Source organism: Sphaerodactylus townsendi, linkage group LG16 (genome assembly GCF_021028975.2).
Source record: "Sphaerodactylus townsendi isolate TG3544 linkage group LG16, MPM_Stown_v2.3, whole genome shotgun sequence".
Classification (NCBI taxonomy): domain Eukaryota; kingdom Metazoa; phylum Chordata; class Lepidosauria; order Squamata; family Sphaerodactylidae; genus Sphaerodactylus; species Sphaerodactylus townsendi.
Window position 1 is genome coordinate 24805314 of NC_059440.1, and position 25250 is coordinate 24830563.

General features: G+C 44.2%; 1 protein-coding gene across 7 annotated transcripts in view; it reads right to left on the bottom strand.

The window, feature by feature from the left end:
* Positions 1-1573: 1573 nt before the first annotated feature.
* Positions 1574-25250, bottom strand: part of PRDM16 (PR/SET domain 16) — a 404189-nt gene continuing 380512 nt past the window's right edge. For 6 of the 7 annotated variants that reach the window (XM_048518726.1, XM_048518723.1, XM_048518722.1 and 3 more), the window contains 7 exons: positions 24763-24932; positions 23965-24042; positions 18177-18346; positions 17355-17529; positions 14896-15126; positions 11826-12000; positions 1574-9335 (listed from right to left, as the gene is read on the bottom strand). In XM_048518726.1, coding sequence (XP_048374683.1) covers positions 9201-9335; positions 11826-12000; positions 14896-15126; positions 17355-17529; positions 18177-18346; positions 23965-24042; positions 24763-24932 — 1134 coding nt within the window. In that variant the 3' untranslated portion in view covers positions 1574-9200. The remainder of the gene's footprint in view (positions 9336-11825; positions 12001-14895; positions 15127-17354; positions 17530-18176; positions 18347-23964; positions 24043-24762; positions 24933-25250) is intronic. The other variant, XM_048518725.1, reaches the window with a different exon arrangement.

Consider the following 25250-nt stretch of genomic DNA (forward strand, 5'->3'; position numbering starts at 1 on the left):
TTGCATTAACTTGTCCTTAAGAACATAAGAACATAAGAACAAGCCAGCTGGATCAGACCAAAGTCCATCTAGTCCAGCTCTCTGCTACTCGCAGTGGCCCACCAAGTGCCTTTGGGAGCTCACATGCAGGAGGTGAACGCAATGGCCTTCTGCGGCTGTTGCTCCCGATCACCTGGTCTGTTAAGGCATTTGCAATCTCAGATCAAGGAGGATCAAGATTGGTAGCCATAAAATCGACTTCTCCTCCATAAATCTGTCCAAGCCCCTTTTAAAGCTATCCAGGTTAGTGGCCATCACCCTCCCTCCTGTGGCAGCATATTCCAAACACCAATCACACGTTGCGTGAAGAAGAATGTTTCCTTTTATTAGTCCTAATTCTTCCCCCCAGCATTTTCAATGAATGCCCCCTGGTTCTAGTATTGTGAGAAAGAGAGAAAAATTTCTCTCTGTCAACATTTTCTACCCCATGCATAATTTTGTAGACTTCAATCATATCCCCCCTCAGCCGCCTCCTCTCCAAACTAAAGAGTCCCCAACCGCTGCAGCCTTCTCCCTCATAGGGAAGGTGCTCCAGTCCCTCAATCATCCTTGTTGCCCTTCTCTGCACTTTTTTCTATCTCCCTCAATATCCTTTTTTGAGGATGTGGCTGACCAGAACTGGACACAGTAACTTCCCAAGTCGCAGTGGCTCCATTCACTGCTTTATATAAGGGCATGACATTCTTTGCAGTTTTATTATCAATTCCTTTTCTAATGATCCCCAGCATAGAGTTTGCCTTTTTTACAGCTGCCATGCATTGAGTTGACATTCCCATGGAACTATCAACTAAGACGCCTAAATCCCTTTCCTGGTCTGTGACTGATAGCACTGACCCCTGTAGCGTGTATGTGAAGTTTGGATTTTTTGCCATTATATAATGGCTTAAACATGCCATTATATTCCTTGCACTTGTAAGATCTCAGTGGGCAGTTCTGGGAGACAGAAATCCCAAGACTTCTTGACAAACTTCATATAAACTTAATACATGAGATCAGAGGCGTATCTAGGGTGGGATAAGGCAGAGGACGTGCTCTGGGTGCCACTCCATTGAACTGAAGCCTGCAGTTTAAAGCTGGACCCAGCCAACCTGTATCCAACACTGAACAGCACGTCATCCCTGAACTATACCTGAAGCATGTGCCTTGCCTGCTACACATCCCTGAATCAAATCCTGGGTTCTCCAACTAAAAGATTTCCAGTAGAAGTTGCTGGGTGACATCTCACGGAGCTGCCAGTCAGTGTAGACCAGGGGTAGGGAACCTGCGCTCTCCAGATGTTCAGGAACTACAATTCCCATCAGCCTCTGTCAGCATGGCCAATTGGCCATGCTGGTAGGGGCTGATGGGAATTGTAGTTCCTGAACATCTGGAGAGCCGTAGGTTCCCTACCCCTGGAGTAGACTATACTGAGCTAGATGGGCCAATGATCTGACTTGGTATATGACATTTGCATCTGTTCATTATCAGTATATATTATCAGCGTGTGCCCACTTTGCAAGAAATCCACAGGACCATCTTTTTTAAAAAAGCACACAAGTTTATTGCATATCAATCTCATGTATAAATCCGTCGTAGCATTGGAAAGATTACATTTGGTATACATTCCTATTCTACAGCATTAACCTCAAAATCAGCGCTTTCTAGTCATTATTTTTAAAGGAATTTCTCTACACAAGTCATCTTTTTATCACAAGCATCAAAGTGAAATTTTTGCAAAATCGCTTTTTTTAATTATATTCTACAAGTCATCTCTCTCTTTCTCTCTTTTAACTTCATTTACTCTCCCAACAAAGCGATTTCATATTAATTAATAACTGCCACTTATTTAAAATTTTCCTTGGCAGTTCGAGGCTTCTAGCCCCTAACGAAAAAAACAGAAAAATTCAAACAAAAGGAAAAAAAAATACCCCTAATCACATATACAATAAGTGCATCTACTGAATTTTTTTGTTGTTTTTAATAAAAATTTCACAAACGGACACAAGAATGACTTTGAAACACAAGTCATGCAATTTTACTTATAAACAACAGAAGCAATATACACTCCAGAATGCCAAGAACTAGCACCTTCTTCTTTCTCAATGTTTTTAAAACATTATTTGGAAAAAAAAGACATTTACAATTGATTAAAAAAGACTATACATTTCTAAAAGGAAAAAAAAACCTAGTTCAAATTTGTATATTGTAACAACGGCGGAGAATTGGAGAAGGAAGGATGGATAGATACACAAATTATAATCCTTGCTACCATTATATATATAAGTTTCTTTTAAAAAACAAGAAAAAAATTACATCTTTTTTTCAGGCAGGCAACGGGCGTTAAAAAAGCTTGCATGTTGAAATTAGCAAGAAAGACAGCTGAGATAGGTAAAGAGGCATATCTAAACAACAGGTTTATGTTGGTTTGTAATCACTTTAACTGGACTGGTTGTCACAAAGGAACTTGGGAATTGTAGTTTTCACGGTGGGTGCAGAAACTTCTGCAATAGTCTGCTTAACCTTGCCCTCTCCACTGAACTATAGTTTCCATGATTCTTTGGGGGAGGCGGAATGACTCTCAAACCAGTTTAAATCTGTAGTGTAGATATGCCCGTTTGAGAAATGGCTTTAGAATTATTTGTTCTCACGTTAATTGTTGGAAAACAAAAGCTGCCATTTTTGCTCATTAAAAAAAAAAAGTTCTAAAAGTGGTATTGAGGACCAAGGAAGAAAAAAGACATGCAGGAAGGAAAGGAAAGGAGAGAGAGAAAAAAAGAGACATACTTGGATTATATAGGCAGAAGCAACCAACCTTTTTTCAAAAATCACAGGCTGTGTATCTATTAAGAAAATACAAAAGGGAAACCACTTCCAATGGCTTTCGGTGAAACACCTTTACTTTGACCCATCGAATATGAAAATTATTTTGCCCACGGATCATCTGCGGAGGCACAAGCAGATTAGATTATTCCTTCATTTTTTTTTAAAAAAGTGTAAATTTCTACACCCATGTTGCTTTCCTTCCAACCACCACATAAGAAATAAAAAATACAGCATATTAAAAATAATGAATGTTAAGTCAGTAGATTGCAGTACGTTGGAGGAAAAAAAAATAAATTCATTCCAGTGCTTCTATGCTTCATTTATGCCTAAATGTATACAGGACACAAACCACCGGGATGTTCTCTTGCGCAACTGAAATCGACCGGAGCCGCACCCAGACTTTTCCATGGAGTTGATGCAGGAGAACGTCCGAATGTTTCAAGTCACCCAACAAGTGCTTTATAGGATTCTTCACCAAGGACAAAGGGGCGGGGAACAAGTATTTTGTTTTTCTCATGAAATTCTAAGTGCTGAGTCTTGGGTTTTAAACAGACAAAATGGGGTTCTTGTTTCCATCAAGACATGCAATTTGGCACTTGCAACGATCCCTTAAGAGAACTTTTCAAAAATCCCATCCTTGTTTGCTGGTCTTTTGATTGGCATGAAAAATGTGTTGGGGATGGAGGGAAGCTCGGGAGCATAATGCACCAAAGCAGCCCCCTCTTGGCTGGTTCAAGGGAGGCATTCCACTGCAACATACGCATAAAGAGATACCCTTTCACCCTCCTCTTCTATCCTGGTCAGATTTTTGTACCAATCCTTCACAAATAAAGACATGTCCTTGGAATTAGGGTTTGGGTTAATATTTTGCATGCAGGGTGAACTAATGTTAATTAAGAGGAACAGGTTAGAAGAGCGTTTTTTCTCATCAGCTTAACTGTTTTTAGTCTTCTGAAGTACAACCTTAGGCTCATTCCGCACATGCAGAATAATGCACTTTCAAATTGCTTTCAATGCTCTTTGAAGCTGTGCAGAATGGCAAAATCCACTTGCAAACAGTTGTGAAAGTGGTTTGAAAACACATTATTTTGCGTGTATGGAAGGGGCCTTAGTTTCTTCATTTCGGGGTGGTGGAACTGAGCAGGTGAGATTAAAGTTGATGGAGGGTACAGACTGTTCCAGATTCCTTTGAACATCTCAACATGATACTCCAGTTGGATCAGTTCAGTTGACAAGAATGCCCCCTTCCGCAAGAAAACCCTAATCTAGTGTTAAAACTGTTTTCCCCTATTGGTAGTGAGAATCGATGTGCTGAAAAGATTACCAATCTTCTGGCCAATCATGCAATCTTGTAGTAGCCCAGCAGTGCTGTGCTCATATCTCCTGCTGGACTGGGCATCGCTTGCCTGTGCGTATAAATCCTTTTCGACACAGAGGCCCCTTCCGCACATGCAGAATAATGCACTTTCAACCCACTTTCACAATTGTTTGAAAGTGGATTTTGCTATTCCGCACAGTAAAATCCAGCTGCAAAATGCATTGAAAGTGCATGTGTGGAAGGGGCCAGAGTTCCAAAGGAAAGAATTAATTCATGGTCACCAGTATCCAACACCAAGGCCATAGCACAGGCCCAAATATTGAATTAGTTGCATCCACACTGGACCAAAGAGCATTGACTGTACCAGCCACCTGTTTAGAGAATCCCAAGTCAGCCCACCTTCTAGTCATGTGCCTCTTTGAAAAGCCAGCCCACAAAATGGACAGCGCTGACCAGCTACTTGGCAAGGTGGTATCTTTGGAGCAGACTTGTAAGTCTTCAAATTAGGCCATTAGCTAAACAAGGAGGGGTTTGGAGGGTCTTTTCTGAAAACCATCAGTATCTTGTATGCCCACGTGCCCTGAACGCCACAACAGCTGTAATGTGGAATGCCGCTGCTGCCCTTGTTTCATGGTTACATTGCATGGGCGCATACGTGCCTCTTGGCTCTTTCCTTTCCAAGGACATCTTCTAAGATTTCTGGTTGCAATATTCTTTTCTTTGCCAAATCGTAAAAGGAAACAAAGACCCATATAAATAGACCGCTCAATCCTCAATGCAAATCCCCCCAGAAACTTTTTAGAAAAAGAATAATTAAACATAACATATGATTGTCTGGAAACCGACAGCAAGAACAGGACTATTATTACCCATGGGTTATTTGGCACATTAGAGACAATATGAAAAACACCCTCTACTCCCTGGTTATCAGTCATACGACACACAGCCTTAATTATACCATTTTGGTCCTTCACTAATTACTTATATTAACATTATTTCTTTACAATAATGATATCTAACGCAAAACAAAAATATAATAAAAATACTGTTACGGAAGGAATAAAATAAGAAAAAAAAGTTTTTTTTCCTTTTCCAAAAAAATTACATGTTATATACAGATTAAAGAAAATTCCATCGCGTTCCTCCCTCCCCCTGAAATCTCCCAATAGGTTGGTTTCTCATTTTTTTTTAAATTGGCCCCTCTGAAAATACACAGCCCCCATGAATGGGTTTAATAGTGCCAGCATCTGGAATGTTTTGCCGTAGCTTTAAGGGTGGTTTTGTGCAGGAGGACGATAGAGAAAAGGAAGTGTTCCTCTGGTCATGGGCAGATGGCAACTTTGTGAGTTTCTATGGGGATGCTGCTATGCACAACATGGACTGCCCAGAGGGTCCCAAGGGTGGGACGAGCAACCCCAGGACATCCCCATTGCTTTGCGCAATGTGCTAAATGAGGGCGGCTGTTGATTCCTGCACCCTCTACAAAGGCTTCTGGATTTCATGGGAAAGCACCTTTCTGCCCTGAGTGGAAGATGTGTAAACAGCCCCTGGGAGGAAGGGGAAGGAGCTGTGCAGATTTACGGTCTTTGCACATCTGGGCACAAAGGATGCACAAGAGTTCATTTCCCAGTCCCGCTGGCTTCAGGAGTTGGTCAAATTCTGGATGATAGAGGCTTCTGGAAGGTCCATGAAGTCAGCCAAACATAACTGTCCTTCCTCCCCGCCGCCCAAGTGCTCCAATTCAATGAATGAAGCAAGAGGGAGAGATGAAGCTTGGGACACAGAGTGGGATGCCATAACTCTTCCTTGGTTTGTGCAGCTTCCTCCCAACTATCTTTTTTTTTTCAGTTCAAGGGAGTCCCCCAAACACTTGAGTCATCCTGGGCTTCTGAGGAATGTCCCAGCCTCCCTGAAGGGAATCCCCCACTCCCAGAGAAACAGCTATGAAGATCGAAGCGACCACTAGAGGGAGCAAAACATGTGCAGAAAAGAGGGGGGAAAGACACAGTTGGGGAACACAACTAACAGAAATAACCGCTGCAGAAAAACCCTTTGCTGCTCCAGTAGAGGTCAGACTAAGGTTGCCAACTCCGAATATGGAAATGCCTGAAGATTTGAGGGGTGGGGCCTGTGGAGGGTCAGGTTTAAAGAGGGGAGAGACCTCAGTGGGGCATAATGACCTACAATCCACCACCAAAGCAGCCATTTTCTCCAGGGGAACCGATTTTTGTTGTCTGGAGATCAGTTGCAATTTCAGGAGATCCCCAGTTCCTGCCTGGAGGTTGGCAACCCTGGTGGAGACCCAGGGATTCTCTTACAATAACCACCACAATGCATTATCCACATAACAGGTGAGTCAATAGACAGAAGGAGGTCTCAGGCAGCGCCGGGCCATTCAAAGGTGTTTGCCCACATTCCAAATTTGCCTAAGATGATTTCTCCGCTGCTAACTAAATTCCCGATGAATTATTGATGTTCAGATTGTAGGAGATTCAGAGTTTTTTTTTAAAAAAAACCATGCTGGAAAACCCCATGAATAATTGCAGGTGGACTGCTGATCTTTAACATGAACGACTCTGCTTATCGTCAGACTTATCTGCAGGGTATTTGTCAACACTAAACTTAAAAACAAACAATAAAATTTGGAGATGGCATTAAAAAAATACTTTAGACGTTGATTCAAATGCATGTGCCTGACTTAAAGAAGACACCCCCCCCCCCCCAAAAAAAAAACCTCTGTATCTTGTCTTGAAGATACCCTGCCTGGGGTAACTTTCAAGGCCCGATGGCAGATCTGTCAATTGCATTTATACTGTGCATTTATACTACAGGCAAATTGGTTTAGCAGCTGTTGCCTTGCTCCAGGGAACCCTGGGAAATGTAGTTCTGTGAGGTGGTGTGAAACTACCCATCTTTAACAAAATCTTCTTTGCCAAACTAGACTCAGGTATCCAGGTTGCTCTGGTGCAGACCACCTAGAGTCCAATCCAGGAGCACCGTAGACACCTACGAGATTTTTGCGGTGTAAACTTTTGAGAGTCTGATGAAGAAAGCTTCGTCTCCTGACGCTTATAACGTTTAAACCACTAAATTAACCCAGGCCATGTTAAAGCTGGACTATGCTGGTCCAGTGATATGTCCCAAAGATTTGAAAATATTGACACTGAAGGAAACTCCATAGTGTGTATCCCTCAAATCACCCCCCCTTCTCATATTATCTGAACAAGTCTGTCTTTTTGAACCTAATCCAAATCTTCACCCTGGAAACTGGGAGGACAGAGAGATTCCAAGACAGAGGACTGTTCTGATATGTGGTAGGAATGAAAAGTATGAATGCATCTATATTGGGGCAGTAGCTTGAATGTCGAAAGACACTGCATTCCGGGATTGATATGATCCAATTCTATACATTGAGAGTTCCAACTAAAGGGCCCTTCCGACACACAAAACAATTCCTAATCCTGCCCTATCTGATATCACTTCTAATATCAAATACCCGCTGGGTTTAAGTGGAATGCACCCAATGAAACCCCTCTAGCCCATCAGCAAAGGAAAACGGTGGAATTGTCTCTTGTGGTTGTCACCCAGACTTCAGTTTCAGTTTGGTGGCGTATCCAAAGAGAAACCCCCCAAATCCACACACAAACAAAGTACAGCAGCCATACATTGGTCAGTACGTAGGCACCTGCGCTGGAATGACCACCAACCTTTCCCCACAGGTAAAATTCTGAGGCAAATTAGCTAAATCGGCCAAATCCTGCTGAACTGAAACATTCAAGATATCATGAGCAGGGCAGAAAGGGTTTGGGTGATTTTGGTGAAATTTCGTGGATTGGGGAGGCACTGTTGGCTCTGTGACAGAAGGCATCTGCTTTGCATGCAGAAGCTTCCGGGTTCAATCAGAATCTCCAGTTTAAGAACCTCAGAAAACAGGAAAGGTGCTTCTCTGCCTGAGTCCCTGGAGAGCCATCAACAGCCAGGAGGATCAGTGATCTACAAGCTAGGAGCCATCGACAGCCAGGAGGATCAGTGATCTACAAGCTAGGAGGATCAGTGATCTATTTCGGTTGACAGCAGCTTTGCCTTTTGAGAGTGGACCTGAAAATTCCAAAACTGGGTCCCTGTCTTAGGGGAACCTAATTTACCTTTTTAAAAAAGCAATGCTCTTTTCCAGAACCATTTCCGGTTTCAGCTATGTAGGAACTGCCCTGGAGAACAGGAGAAAAGACAAAAAATCTCTGTTGTCTTTCAGATCATTTTCTAGGACTAGTAAATCTTGGGGAGAGTGAAATACCAGATTATCACAGTCTTGATGGCTCCTTTGTTCAGAGAAGACACTATACCCAAGACCTCCTTTGAGAAAAGGGACAATGATTGAGATGTAGGAACAAGACCATTATATCCGAGTGATGCATATCAGGAAAACTACCCACCACAGGGACTGTATGTTCAGAGGCTGTTCTTGACCACACCAAGGCATTGTAACAAGGGTTCACACTACATACATACATGGGTCCTAGGGAAAAAGATTTGACACCAGTTGTAAAATTGGAGAAGGGGGGAACGAAGCAGAGAAACATCAACAGTGTCCTAATCTCGGTGGGAATCCAGTGACTTCATTAATATAGACCTGGCCTGGAAAGTCATCATTGTCTTCTTACGTAGAACTGGATGTGAGGATCGAAGGACTTCAAGTTTATTTTCGTTTGTTTACAAGTAGGTTTTTGCTGGCTCAGCAATACGGTCTGTAACGGGAGAAGGGACAGTATTTGATTTGCTAACGACAAGTGCACCTTGCAGGAAGTCATTCGTTCGTGATCTGTGCTACGCTTTGGAGATGGCAGGATCCCAGGGTGGCTGAGGTTGGCGGATTCGGCAAAATCGGAAACGAGAGGCAACATGTCCGCGACGGGTTTGTTCTCCCAGCAGGAAAGCCTGGGAGGCCTTCGGGTGAGTTTCTCACGTTCTGGGGTGTCCGAGAGGCCTTTTGGGGTACCTCAGTCTCCTTACTGGGATGGTGGCGGGTGCCCCCTCGAACCTCTCAGAGGTGACCGACGGAGTTGAAGCCCCCTGACTCCGAGGCTGCCCCTGCCATGTTCAACCAAGCATCCAGAGAGTTCTGGGAAGAGGGATGGAGGGGTGTGTTCTCGGAAAGGGATAACATCATTGCATAAGCCTGTGGGAGAAAGAAGAAAACACAGCCTAGAAGAAAGGGCGCCGACTTGCCGGATCCCTATCAGCAATAAATAAATACATAAATCACGACCCAATGGGGTTTCGTCCCCCTAAGTGTGCAAGCAAACTATGGGGAGTCTGTGCACCAGATTAGTATCATTTGAGTTTTCTAGTTCTGGCTTCTAAATGTCTCAGGCTCGCCCTGCTCTGGAGTCCAGTGGCAATGAGTTGCACAGACACTTCTTACAACACACAGTGTGTGTGTGTCTGCATGGAGGTCAGGGAGATGTGATCACAAGTTATTGCTACCCTCATTAATGGGAGACCCCAAACATCTTCAATGTCCAATGGCTGAGAGAGGTTTGGGAAGGTTGTGCCATGTGGAAGCACCAGAGTCCTGCAGAGTGACCACCACCAACCAAAGGCCCTCTGCTCATCTTCTCCCACCGCTTCCTGCTGTGATGTTGCCAGGGCTGTCTGTTTGCTTTGGTGAAAAGAGGCAAACGGCTACCAAAAAGCCCCCATTGGTGGCCACCATTGCTGACAGAGGCCCCTTCCGCACATGCAGAATAATGCAGATTCAATCCACTTTCTCAATTGTTTGAAAGTGGATTTTGCTATTCCACACAGTAAAATCCAGCTTCAAAGTGAATTGAAAGTGGATTGAAAGTGTATCATTCTGTGTGTGCGGAAGGAGCCCCAGAGTATTAGTTTGATCCAGTATGATACATGAACATATGAAGCTGTCTTATACTCAGGCTCCTTCCGCACATGCAGAATAATGCACTTTCAATCCACTTTCAATGCACTTTGCATCTAGATTTTACTGTGGGGAATAGCAAAATCTACTTTCAAACAGTTGCAAAAGTGGATTCAATGTGCATTATTCTGCAGATGCGGAAGGGGCCTCAGTCAGACTACAAGTCCACCTAGCTCAGAGTTATCTGATCTGACTGGCAGTATCTGCTGCTGCCCACATTTTTTTTGCACGGAGATGCCAAGAGCTGGATTTGGGACCTCCTCCATGTGAAGAAAAATCAAAACCCTTCCCCCCAGGCCTCGAATAGAAGAACGGTACTTGTTGGGAAAATATCCCCATCCCCCTAAGCAAGTCAAACGCTACCCACACAATCTGACACAATCTGATGGGAAGATTTCCCACCCAATGACAGACACATTTGTTTCATCCCTATGATGGCATGCAGGGACGTCCACAGGGAACACTAGAAAACCTCAAGGATTCAGACAGAAAATATTTATCTCCCTCCTCCATCTTTCCAGTTTTACTGCCTGCACCAATATATGATTGTCCAACGATGGGACATGTGTGTGTGTTTGTTATACAAAAGTCTTTTATCAGGCTAAGCCCAGCACTACAGGAAAAGCAACAGGCAACATGACGTCCATAAATAATTAGTACAAATTTAGCGTATTAGTAAAAAGACAACAAAGACTGGGGCATGCGTGGAGACACAAAATGGACTCCCTCTTGAACAGCAAAAGAAGTTAGAAACCAACTTCCCTCCTCAGTAAGTGGACCTGTGGTTTCAGGCAGTTGTGCTTTTTCCTGAGGCTGATCTATGCTACAAACTTAAGCTAGTTTGAAGAGGGACTTCTTCCCAGAAAACACTGGGCTTTTAGCGGCTTGGAAAATTAAGGATCTTCCACAGAAAAAGCTCAGAATCCTTGCCAGTCTACACTTCTTAGTGTTCTTCAGTGTAGGCCATGATAGTTAAGTAGATATAAAACCAACATATGGTGGCAGTATGGATACATCAGGACTGTGTTCCTACCAGGGTTGCATTCAGAATAAACCATGGTTTATTTAAACTGTGGTTTGTGCCACAAATTTTGGTTTGTCTACCAGAGATATGCAATAAATTCTAGGCTGTATCCACATGATGTTGGATATTTTAAATCACCTCCTGGATTTTTCATCTAGCCAGGAAAATGGTTGCTGGGGGGTGGGGGGTAAAGTGGGGGTGGATATTTCATTTAATTTGCAATTTGTGAACTTAGATGCCCAACAAATCATAAAGGATAGCACGAACTGTGGCTAATAAACCAACTGCAAAGCCTAGTTTGAAATCTCACTTTGGCATTACCCAACAAGCCTCAGTTGGTTGGACCAACTGCATTTGGATATCAGAACTCACCAGGGTTGGATCAAACCACTGTTTATAAACCTCAGTTTATTGGGACATCTGTAACATCAGAGCTAACCAGGCTTTGATCAAGCAGTGATTTATAAACCATGGTTTATCAAGACATCCAAACACAGCCCCATTCTTATAAGTACAGAAAGGGCAAAATTCAGTCTGTAAAACTGGATGTAAACATTGTGTCTCATTCCCCACCACCATTGGGCTGCTAGATTCCTACACTAGAGTCTGATCTTGAGAATCCTAGCTTTAAGGAGACGGAAAGCAAGTTGGCCAATCCCACAGAACTGGTGGAAGATAGCTAAAGAAAAGTCCCAAGGTACACCTACCTGATTTTTAGCCTGCCTGTACAGTGTCTGTTTAATTGCCTCAGAGTCTAAGGTGGGATTATACACATCTTTAACTTCAAAAGATTCCTCGGATGCTTTGCGTAGATCCAGCCCCTTCCCAAAATGCGGCATCTGCTCCAAATCTAACAAGCCGGCTTCGTCCTCCTCAATACACCTGTACCAATGACCAGGAGGGGAGGGAAGGGGGGGTTGACCTGTTAGCGCATCTGACGGTTCACAAATATGGCCAAGGTGAGTGTTGCCAAATTGAGAGCAGACATGCACATACTCTGGTGCTGCCAGAAGCCACATGCAGGACACAAGAAACACACAGACGATCCACAGGCAGACTTTACACACAACACAAGGAACAGAATGAAGCATGGGGAAGTTTGGTTGCATGAGCTCAGATCATGGATTGTGGTGGATGTTCAGCCTTGCTGGCATTTGCTGCTGGGGCTATTTGGGAATTATTTGGAGGACTCTCTCCCTGGATATTTTTCGAAGGGATTATCAGCTGACTATGCCATGTAATTATGGTGTGACATCAAGGTGACCTTAAGCATGATATTCTGTTTGCAACAGTGAATGACATTAATAAGGGTGGAAGCATGGTTAGAGAACTGGACTCTCTCTGCAGCCATCCATCAGGCTCACTGGGTGACTTTAAACAATCAATTTGTTGCATCCAAGCCTTTCTCACAAGATTGTTGTGAGGACTAAATGGAGAAAAGAGCCCCATCATCTCTGGAGGAAGGGTAGGATAAAAAATGTGTGACTGACAGGTGACAACAAAGGGCGAGAATGTGTGTCTGCGGAGAATTCTCCCCTCTGCTTGTATGATGTCATCACATCTGCTGTCCTATCACATTGTAGGCTGGGCCAGCATTACTTACCTTATTTTATGTTAACAGTCCTGTAAAAAAAAAGGCTTATTTTTGGTCAAATCTTTGAGATTTCCTGCTGTACAAATTCTGTTCCTTCTCTGCACCGTTTCCTTCTTCTTTGCCCTCACTGCCCTTGTTCTCATTTGCCTTCACTGCAATGGAACCCTGTCGACTATGGGGACCAGTCTGATTTCGTCACCCATATGATGATCACATAGGGGATCAAAACCACGCATGCTGCCTCAGCCGATTGAATCAAACCGCAGTGTGGGCAAATGAGGTCAGGGCCAGTGATGGCCAACAATGTTGGGTGGGGGAATAAAATGGTGGCAAGCAGCAGCAACTGCGAGGGGAACTAAATAGTGCTGAGCAGAATTAGAACATCACCAATGTCTGGCAAGGGGATTACCATTTTTGTTCTTTTTTAATGCACAGTTGGACTGTATTGAATGGTCTAGTTTTAAGGTGACTATTAAGGACAGAAAATATCCAGTACAGGCTAGGCCTGTATCAGGAGATACCGTGAATTTCATGTGCGGGTCTGCTGGAACACGTGTGATGCCCTAAAATGTCAGGGAATAAAAAAAATGTGGTGTGCATCTTGTGAGCAGCAGATCGATGTGATCTAGGTGACAGCACTTGTCAGACAAAAACACCTGTCAAAACCTGGTGTATCTGTACAGAACCGGTTTAAACCTGATCACTGACCTTTACTGTGATAGGCTAACAGATGTATAAAGGTAGAGCATGTTCAACTGTACTGTGTCTAGGGATTTCTGAGTTGCTGCAGAGCATGCTGTCCAATTGTTTGCTGATACTGTCTACACTGTAAATAATTTGCACCTAACGATAAAGTCTTCTTTGGAAGTGAAACTACTTTGTGGTGTTGTGTTGTTTCTTCTGCTGTGCCAAGCCTATTGCAACCACACTTATCCTGCCTCGGTAACGCAGTTTCTGCAGTAAAGGTCTACTCTGTCATAAAAATGGATGGGTGGAGGGGTCATATTTGAGAAGCTTCCTTGGGGCAAATATAGTATGTGCCCAGCATCTGCTGAAACAGGGGGCCTGTACCCTTTTTCTGCCTCACATCCAGAGTTCACACAATATCTGAAGAGTCTGTGATGAAGGTGAAAGGGTCCCATAGCTGTCTGAGCCCTACCGTACCACGGGTCTCATTCTGGAAGAGATCGTCTTCCCACCACTTGTGTTCTCTAGAGCGTCTCCATGGGAATGGCAGGGAAGGCCTCCTCAGCATCAGAGCCAGTGTGGTGTAGTGGTTAAGAGCAGGTGGATTCTAATCTGGAGAACCGGGCAGAGGCTTATCTGGTGAACCAGATGTGTTTCTGCACTCCTACATTCCTACTGGGTGACCTTGGGCTAGTCCAGGGGTAGGGAACCTGCGGCTCTCCAGATGTTCAGGAACTACAATTCCTATCAGCCTCTGTCAGCATGGCCAATTGGCCATGCTAGTAGGGGCTGATGGGAATTGTAGTTCCTGAACATCTGGAGAGCCGCAGGTTCCCTACCCCTGGGCTAGTCCTAGTTCTTTGGAACTCTCTCAGCCCCACCTGCCTCACAAGATGTCTGTTGAGGGGAGAAGAGAGGGAAGGAGCTTGTAGGCCACCTTGAGTCTCCTTACAGGAGAGAAAAGTGGGGTATAAATCCAAACTCTTCTTCCTCTTCTTCTAAAAACACCAGCTGAAGTTTCTAGGCCCAGTTGTGCTCCCAATAATACCATCCAGACTGCTTTCAAGTCATTCTTTAGTTTGTGCCTCTCTTGACTTAGACAGCATTCTCCCTGTAACTCCCCAGTTCATAGTACTTACTAAAGGCAGAGAGTAATTGATGGGATACTGTCCAAGCTGGGAGAGGTTCAGGGAGGTATCAGATGCTCCAAGACGTGTGTAGGCCACCACTGACCGCCAATGATCTTAGATGCACCACAAGTGAGTAGAGGCATCTAAAGTTTCCCCACTGCCTGCATAGGTCAGTATGAGGTATGAATGTCTGGGGCCCTACTTGCCATTACTGCTTGAGAGAGACTTCACTAAAGAGGAAATGGCATTTCTGGGGTTGATGCAATAGCCGCGCCAAATGGATGATGCGTGGTCACCCCATGCCTTGCCAATGAGGGGCAGGAAAAGCTGGTCTTTCCTCCCACCTGCGACTGCAGTCAGACCTACCTTCGGGTGCGGTCAAAACTCATGGTAAGGGATGCGGCCTCTTCATCTTCCTCATCCTCATACCCGCCTTGGGGCTCCGTTGTCGGAGACACCGTCTCGTCCTGCGATTTCCCCGTCAAGCTGTCGTCGTCTTCCTCTTCCAGTTCTTCCTCTTCCTCGTCCACGTCTTCCGTTTTGTCGATTGCAAGGCCGTGGCACTGGGAGTTGCCATCAGCGTTCTGGATTTCAGGCCTGCGGGAGGCGGCCAGGAAGGATGAGTGGATGGGATTATACATGGAAAGCGCTGAGCTAACACTAAAAGGTCACCTCTTCTGTATCTCCATTCTGTCTTTGAGTTATGGGCAAGGGAGCCACGAGAAGGCAGTGAAACCAAACTTTAGTGCCTGTGGACTAACAGCTTTCAGTGGTGGGATCCAAAAATTTTAGTAACAGGTTCCCATGGTGGTGAGATTCAAACTGTGGCGTAGCGCCAATGGGGCTGGGCGGGGCATGACGGGGGCATGGCCGGGCATTCTTGGGCGGGGTTGTGGCAAGGACGCGGCCGCTGCGCTGGTCCTTGGGTGGGAAACGAATGCATGCAGGCGCAGGCTCCTGCTAGACTGCTTCAAGTTCTGTGCACTACTGCTGAGAGGAGGGGCGTAACTAAGGCAAAAATCACGTGGCAAAATCACCAATTAGTAACCCCCTCTCGGCACACACAAATAATTAGTAACCTACTCTCGGGAACCCATGAGAACCTCCTGGATCCCACCTCTGGCTTACTTTTGCTGTTGTCATGGGATAGTAGATGGTGGGGTCGTAGTTGTCTTAAGACTGAGAAGAGCTTGGTCCAAATACCCAGTCAGCCAAACTAGGTGACATCTGGCAAACTCTGCTTTCTCTCTTACTCTCTCTCTTTCAGCCTAACCTATGTCAAAGACCACTGAAGTCAATGGGTTTAGGAAGGTGTAACCCTGCTAAAGCTTGACCTGTATGTCCCAGGCTAGCCCAATCTCCACTGATCTTGGAAGCTAAGAACTGTTGACCCAGATGAATACTTGGATGGGAGACCACCAAGGAAGTCCAGGGTCGCTACGCAGAGGAAGGCAATGGCAAACCACCCTCTGTTCATCTCTGGCCCTGAAAAGCCCGTGAGGGGTTGCCATAAATTGTCTCCCACTTGACAACATTTTTCAACACCAACTCTGCTTAACATGTGTGTAAAGTGCCATCAAGTCAAAGCTAACTTATAATGACCCCTGGTGGAGTTTTCAAGGTACATGATCAAGCAGAGGTGGTTTGCCACTGCCTTCCCTTGCAGAGTCTTTGGAGGTCTCCCTTCCAAGTAACGACCCAGCTTAGCTTCCAAGATCTGATGAGATTGGGCTATATTATTATCATACCATTTCACATCTCGCTGAGCTTAGTATTGCACAGTAAATTTTTGTTGTTCATGGGAGACCCAAATTGTTACTCAGTGCGTGTGTTTTTGAAACTAACCGTTCACGGACACTGACACCCAGCATTGTAAAAGTTTCCATTCATTGCCACAGTGGTTCTCAAAATGGGACCTGATTCTATCTTTAATAGACTTTTGAGGTAGAAAATGTTGACAGAGAGAAATTTTTCTCTCTTTCTCACAATGCTAGAACCAGGGGGCATTCATTGAAAATGCTGGGGGGAAGAATTAGGACTAATAAAAGGAAACACTTCTTCACGCAACATGTGATTGGTGTTTGGAATATGCTGCCACAGGAGGTGGTGATGGCCACTAACCTGGATAGCTTTAAAAAGGGCTTGGACAGATTTATGGAGGAGAAGTCGATCTCTGGCTACCAATCTTGATCCTCCTTGATCTGAGATTGCAAATTCCTTAGCAGACCAGGTGCTCAGGAGCAGCAGCAGCAGAAGGCCATTGCTTTCACATCCTGCACGTGAGCTCCTAAAGGCACCTGGTGGGCCACTGAGAGTAGCAGAGTGCTGGACTAGATGGACTCTGGTCTGATCCAGCAGGCTAGTTCTTGTGTTCTTATGAGGACCCACTTTCAGAGACAAGCCATTCGACTTTCCTTTTCCCCAATATAAAACACACCTCTGAACCACAATTCTGCCATGCATTGTCATGCTATCACCCTGTCTGTGTGCTCCTCTGCCTATTTCTCCATAACAGCCAACCCAGATGATTCAGCTCACATCTTAGCAAGAAATACCCCAGAACTGCTAATATTAGTTAGTGCATTTTTAAATCCCAGCTTCCTCCAAGGAGCACAAGCTGGTGGTCCATCATTCTCAAGGTTGAAAGCACCCTTTATCCTCTCCTCCAGTTTATCAACACAGCAACCTTGTGAAGAAGGTCAGGATAAGGGAGAATTACTGGTCCAAAAGTTCCCAAGTGGTTTAATGGGGATTTGAATCCAAGTTTCTCTGGCCTGAGGATCTATCCATCATTCCACACTTTCTCTCTCTTCTAAGGTATGTACCTTTTATCCGCTAGAGCCGACGATTGGTTCATCTCACTATTTGCGATAAAATTTCTGATCTCAGAGAAATACGAGTCCTCTTTCTCATCTAAAAGTGCATGGTTGTCTGATTCTGAGGTTGGAGAGGAAGCGTTGGTCCCAAGGTGGTTTGTGATGGACCCAGAGTGTTGGCTCACTGTGGGAAAGGAAGAGCGGAGAGCATTAGATTTGCACAGTCAAATAAGGATGAAACAGAAGTGTTGGTCAGATACTCTGGCCCCTTCCACACATAATGCACATTCAATGCACTTTCACCATTGTTTGCAAGTGGACGTTGCTGTTCCGCACAGTCAAATCCAGCTGCAAAGTGCATTGGAAGTGGATTGAAAGTGGATTATTCTGCATGTGCGGAAGGGATGTCAGACTCAGAAAACATTTCCCTATTCATTTTTTTTGTATATTTCATTTCAGTTTTTCACTTTACAGATTGCATATGGTTTGAACAGACTGCATACAGAAGACAATGCACATGTCATTTACATGTATGATACGCATATAATCCCGGTAGTGCTTTGGCTGTGGCTAAATTCTTGGCAGCAGTGACTTCTATACATGCGTGGAAATAGAGGGTGGAATTTGTAAGACTGGTTCTGGTCAAAACTGCTGGGTCATCAGAGTGTTAAAAATAAAGAAGAACGCTGATTGATGTTCATTAGGTTCCCTTGCCACAGTACAGCAAGAGATATAATGTAAACAGCTACACAATGCACAAAATTTGTCCCCCAAAAAACCAACGACAACCATCAGTTTGGTGCAGTTGGTGCCTACACCTTTCCCGCTCACCTGGAACATTTTCGTGTTCGTGTTTCTTCAAATGCCGGTCGAGATTGGTCTGCTGGCCAAAGCACCGATTACATAGGTGACATTTGAATGGCTTCTCCTTGTTGTGTATGTTTCGGACGTGGCGTTGGAGGTTCGAGGAAATGCTGAATGACCTGTCACAGTATTTACACCTAGAAAAAAAAGAAAAGAAAAGACAGAAGGTGGGGTTAATATGAATTGCTCAGATGTAAACATTTCTAAGTCCTTGTTGATTTCGCAGGAAGGATTAAGTCAGGAAGTATTTCAAAGTGCTCAACTTTGGTTAGTTCATATCCTATTTTGCTGAAATCTATTTCATTGCGATTAAAGACAGTTTTGGAAAGACAACAGCCTTGTGCAACCAGGATAGGTACACATGGACACCTAGGTTGACATCTTGTGTCCTGAATGTGATCAATCTGGCAAGTGCACAACTCAAGTGTGACAAGCATGTACCTTTCCCTTTAGAAAAAAAAAACACAGAAAACAGCCCTATCAATTCCTTAGCCATCACAGCTAAAATAATTGATAGGGTTGTTTTCTCTGTATTTTTCTAAAGGGAAAGGTACAAACATCGAGTCATTACTGACCCATGGAGTGATGGCACATCAGGACATTTACTAGGCAGACTATATTTACAGGGTGGTTTGCCACTGCCTTCCCCAGTTGTCTACCATTTACTCCCAGATACTGGTTACTCATTTTACTGACCTCAGAAGGATGGAAGGTGGAGCCAACCTTGGATACCTGAAACCAACTTCTGTCAGGATGGAACAGGTCATGGGAAGAGCTTTGACCGCAATACTGCAGTTTACCACTCTGTGCCACATCCCCTTTTAATAAGAACAGCCCTACTGAGTTGGGGTGCTGTCTGGTTTCCGGGCTGTATGGCCGTGTTCTAGCAGCATTCTCTCCTGACATTTCGCCTGCATCTGTGGCTGGCATCTTCAGAGGATCTGATAGTCAGATATCAGATCCTGTCAGATCCTCTGAAGATGCCAGCCACAAATGCAGGTGAAACATCAGGAGAGAATGCTGCTAGAACACGGCCATACAGCCCGGAAACCACACAGCACCCCAGTGATTCCGGCTGTGAAAGCCTTCGACAGCCCTACTGAGGTTCATCCATCCAGCATCCAGTTTTCCATATTTCAAGTCTGATACTGGGGTGTTGTTTTTTTTGCATTCTTGATCATTTTTGTAATTTTTGTCCTATCACATTGCTTATTAGAGCTCTCTATGCTGTTTGACGATACTGTTTAACCCTATGTAATCTGCTCCAAGTCTCAGCAAGAAAGGTGGGCTATGAATATAGTAAATAATTACAAGTAGATTTTTATCTAGTTTCACTGGCTGGGCAGGGAATCTTCCTCTTTGTCTCCAGAAGACAGAACTGCAATTGCTACTGACCACCCCGGCAGCAGAATCTGGAGAAGAACCAATAATGGTAGCTGCATTTATATTCCATAAAAATTTAGAAGTGTTTGGAAAGTTGTAAATATTATGCATTCTTTCAACCTCCGGAAGGGGGCAGCATAGACACACTCAAGAGCAAGGATTTCAGAAGATTCTGTGTATGCTGAATGAAGACGAATGCACCATAAATCTGTGCTTATATGAGACTGGTATGTTTTTGGATACCCTTAGTCCAACACAGAGAACAGCAGCAATTAGTTTACCAACAACTTCACCAGATTGTTTGGCACATTTGCCAGGAAACCTTGTTCGCAGAGCCGCTGGTTTTATCTGCATGTCGCCTCCTATCAGTGTGAGGACCCAGTTTTGTTTTCTTAAAAATAAACTAATCAGGAGAATGGCAAGTGTCACAATCGTACACTAGGCCGAGAGCACATATTTTCCAGATGTGATACAGCTGCGACCGTGATTCAGTGTCTAAAAATATCTGCCCTATTATTTTTGGACGTGGCCGGGACTCATTTATGAAACACTCTCTGCAAATGTTATTTGGACCCTGTGCTCACCCCGCGATTTTGTCACCGTTTTGAAAAACGAGCTGGAATCAAGATGTCAAGATTAACTCAGAAATATGATGCTTGAAGGTTTCTTGCCCCTCTGCCTGTCTGCTGAGCGCAACTCCACACCATTTTCATTCTTTGACCCAAACCCTCCCACCAGAGGCCAAAAATCAGACCAGAGGCCAGCCCTCGCAGCTAAGCTGTTCTGAGTTTTGTGGGAGTTGGCAAAATCCAGGTTATATATGTAGAACACATCTGAAAAAAAGAATGGAAGTTTCTGGCCCTTCACCCCAGTCAATTAAGACTTCCAGATTTAATGTATTAGTACCAGTATCTGTTTGTTTATTCGCTGTAGTCATTTCTATCTTCCCTTCCCAAAGTAGCCTTCGGCATACCACACGTCCTACCACTGGGCCACAACTCTTTCCCATAATAATATGGACATACAAAATTGACTTTCATTGATTATCGTGTACTTTTTAAGCTATTAAAGAGCTCTGGGTGGCATGTGGCATTCTCCCCTTCTTCCATTGTATCATCATAACAACAAACCTCTGACAAAAATTCAGGCTGAGAGTTACTGACCCTGATTTCCCAGTTACTTAATGTTCCATAGCAGATTAAGGATTAGAACCTGCCCTTCTCAAATCCTAGTCCTGCACTCTAACCTACCACGTTGTCAGGTCTGCCATCTATCTTAGTGTCATCTGCTCCTTAAGATCTCTGGCAAGCATTCTCCCCAGCCGGGCACCTGTGATTTTTTAAAACTGAGGATGTAGAGGCTGAAGCTATAATATCAGCATGAAAAACATGGGACTGTGGGCATTCCCAAAAGGGTGCCTCTTTTCTATTCACACCGCAATGTCACCTAGCGTGCGCCAAGATCAACATGTGAGTTTCACAACAGAGATATTTGAACCTCAGTACTAAGAACATAAGAACATAAGAACTAGCCTGCTGGATCAGACCAGAGTCCATCTAGTCCAGCATTCTGCTACTCGCAGTGGCCCACCAGGTGCCTTTGGAGCTCACATACTAGGTCAACCCTGACCGCTATGTTACGTTGGTTGCACCTGAAAAATGACAATTCAGCACTGCAAGCTGCTCTTCTGTTCTACACATCAGCACCATATAATGTGTATAATAAATACATACTAGAGGAAGTGTATTATCTCATGAAGCCTTATGCTGGCATACATTTTGATTAGCGTTACAGCTCATCTGAGCTTCTGTTCAGTTTTACAAGACCCAGAAAAAACCCTGCTCCAGCAATGGAAACGAGCCAACCAAATCCATTTGCAATGACAACTTTACAAACAAACAAACAAACAAACAAACAAACAAACAAACAAACAAACAAACAAACAAAAAAGGGTAAAACTCATATTCGCGCAACCTGAACTTCAGCTTACACCATTTGTCATCGTTATTAGCGGCAGACTGGATCCAGCCAATGTTTTCGAAAGGGGGAAGTGAGGTATGCTTTAAACACAGGCTTATATGACGAGGACAGGGCTTCAGTGAGAAGGGAATTGGGCAAGATTGGGTGAAAAATCTGGCTGATCCAACCTGTCATGTTTCAGGGGCATCTCCACTGCACCTCTTTACCATCTCACACGAACTTCAAAGAGTCTTGGGCAAAGGAAGCAAAACTTGGCGGCCTATCTATTCATTTATTTAGATGTTCAGGAAGTCTTTGAAAAGTTCCCTTTGACAGCTTTGGCTGGAACCGTGAGTGATGAGGATCAAGGTTAGGATGCAGAGGCTAGATAACAAGATGGTGTTTTTTTTTTAAAAAAAATCAAAACCAGAGGGAGGCTAGTGGAGCTGCGCCTAATGGCTGGACGCATGAAGAAGGAGGCAAAAGGTTATTGCATTTAATGTGGTCTCAGAGGGGTCATTCCTCAGATCTGTGCTGGTTTTAATCTAAATCATGGGAGGAAGGAGAGAGAAAATATGAAGGACTACCTGCCTTTAAGTTCAGAGGGACGAAGGGAACAACCCAGCCGTAAGCATGTGCAATTGAGAGCGGTTTGGAGTGGATTTGGGGGTTTGCTCCTTGGATGAAATATCTCAGGAACTTCACTTTTATGGCCTCTTCTGCACATACAGAATAATGCACTTTCAATCCACTTTCATCATTGTTTGCAAGTGGATTTTGCTCTTCCGCACAGTAAAATCCAGCTGCAAAGTGCATTGAAAGTGAATTGAAAGTGCATTATTCTGCATGTGCAAAAGGGGCCTATGTATGTGTGTGTGTGTGTGTATGTAAAGTGCCATCAAATCACAGATGACTTTTGGTGACTCTGTAGGGTTTTCAAGGGAAGAGATGTTCAGAGATGGTTTGCCATCGTCTGCTTCCTGTGGGCTGAGAGAATTCTGAGACTCTTTGACTGAAAACTTTGACTGACCCCAGGTCACCCAACAAGTGGAGGAGTGTGGAATCAAACCTGGTTCTCCAGATCAGAGTCCGCCATCTTTCCCAGTAAACCACACTGGCTCTCCTTGCTTCACTTCTACACTTGGCTGTAATTAATAATCAAGCATCGAGCCTGTCAGAGCTGGGCAGAATTTGTGAACTCTGTACAGCAAAGCCCAATGAATTGGAATAGAAAGAAGAAAACATGTTCTTGAAGATATTCTATCTTCTCAGGGTCCCAAGAGATGAAGCAAAGGTTTGTTGATTTTTCAAGGTGCTGCTAGACGTGAATCTTGCTTTTCTATTGTAGACCAACACAGGTACCCTACCTCAAACCATCTTACCCTGGAGTTTGTGATCTAGTTAACAAACCTTTAGTCATATATACAAATGTCTTTGGCCCCTTCCACACACGCAAAAGAATGGGTTTTCAAACCACTTTCACAACTGTTTGCAAGTGGATTTTGCCATTCCACATAGCTTCAAAGAGCACTGAAAGCAGTTTGAAAGTGCATTATTCTGCATGTGCGGAATGAGCCTTTGATTAATTTCTCCAACTTGGAGAACCAGGAAAGGAACTCTTGAAGCAACCAAAAAAAGAAGGGAATACGCGCACACGCACACACACAAAGACTGGAATGCTGTGATGGGCTTCTTTCTATTTGGACCAAGGCAAAACGACCAAGGCACAACTGTATTTTTGTAGCTACATTTAGAAGCCAGAGTTGTGAAAGGGAGCATTAGAAAATCAATTATCATCCAACGTCTTTTCATAACATTGTGTGAACTCTCCAGAGTGCTGTTACTAGGCGAGATTACCAGAAATCAGTTCTCAATGGCTAAAATCACGCATGGAGCTTTCTTTCTGGGAAAGGACCAGACCAAACACATCTTTATTTTGCTAACTTAGGTTAAGTACAAAAGACTCCTTTTTTGGAAGAAAACTGAGCTAAACAAGCTGCGAAGAATCTGGCGTGTGCTTTGGACCGGACAAGTGAACACTGCTGGGTTCCTTTTGTTCGAAGCAAAAGAACGTCAGCTGAGAAATCCATGCATTTTATCTGCACCAATTTCCCAGGGGCAGTCCTTACTTTCTGGTCCATGTCTCCTTCTGCACATTGACTGAGCATGTGTAGAGTCTAAACATGCTGTCCTGCTTCTGGCCTCTGGACAATCACTGCCTCGTGAGCATGGCATCTATACATGGAGGAAGCATTCAAGCATATGCTAGGGAGCAGCATGCAAATAAAACATTTTCAGGGCAGAAATAAAACGTTTTGGGCTAAAAACCATGCAGAACTTCATGGAGGAAACATTTTATTTCCTGCCTGAAAATGTTTTGGTGTTGCAGGGAAAGGGCCATATTCTTGCTTACCTGTAAGGCTGTTCTCCTGTGTGTGTCCGGAGATGTCTCGTCAGATTCGCGGATCGTGGGAAGATCTTACCACAGTACCTAGAAGGCGGGGAAAGATTAAAAAATAGTGAACTTCATGAAATATTTACAAAGTCCCCCCAACTCTGCAGTGCTGAGATCCAGAGATTGCTTACTGTTTTGACAAGAGGGTGAAGGACATCATGTCAAATAACGTATGCTGAACAGACAGAGAGTTGAACACCCTCCTAACTTAAAAAAACTCTTCTTATGTAGTTATTAAGATACCTATACCAATTTATAAGCAGACACCTATAAAGAAACTTTGGCTTCACCTGGGCCCCTTCCACACATGCAGAATAATGCACATTCAACCCACTTTTACAATTGTTTGAAAGTGGCTTTTGCTATTCTGCACAGTAAAATCCAGCTTCAAAGTGCGCTGAAAGTGGATTGAAAGTGCATTATTCTGCATGTGCAGAAGGGACCATAGTCACTCTCTGATAGAGGGGTTGAAACTGTTTGCTTGTCACAGCAAGGAAGGTGAAATTCAGTAATGAGACATTTGCATACGAAGAAAAGTCCAAAAAAAGGACTTCTAAATCTTGAAACGCACAATAAAAGGGACTGCTTTCAACCACTATTCTAGCTATATGAGGATCACATTTCTGTCAGTGTCTGAAGTGTTAGTGGCAGGAAGTGTTGCCAATTCACAGCCAACTTATAGCAACCCCATAGGGCACAGGTGTCAAACTTGCGGCCCTCCAGATGTTATGGACTACAGTTCCCATCACCCCCTACCTGCAGGTATAACGTTCTTTGCCCTTGCGCAAAATGGGGTCAGACAGCGTTGGGGGCGGCGACCGGAAGTTGAACGGGTGATGAGGGAGGGGCTGCAGCGAGGCGCCGGCATCTGCTTTCATGGCTGCAAAACTCTCCAGTTTCTCTGTCATGGTTTCTATTGCCGACATCTGTTTGAACAGAGGAAAAGATACTTCTGTCAACAGGGAAAAGTCGCACCAACGATTTACATTGCCAAAGGCTGTTTTGTGGGCTGTGTGGTAGTTTTCACTCCTAATGTTTTGCCCGTATCTATGGCTGACATCTTCAGAGGCATGCCACATTAAGATGTGTGAAACTCATCATGCTGAAGATGCCAGGACATAGTTCTGGGCCAAATTTTAGGAGCAAAAGACTATGGCTGCACAGCCCAAAAAACTGACAACAGCCAATGCCAGTGATTGTGATGGTAGATCCCATTCATTCATGGCTTGGATAGGAATGGATTG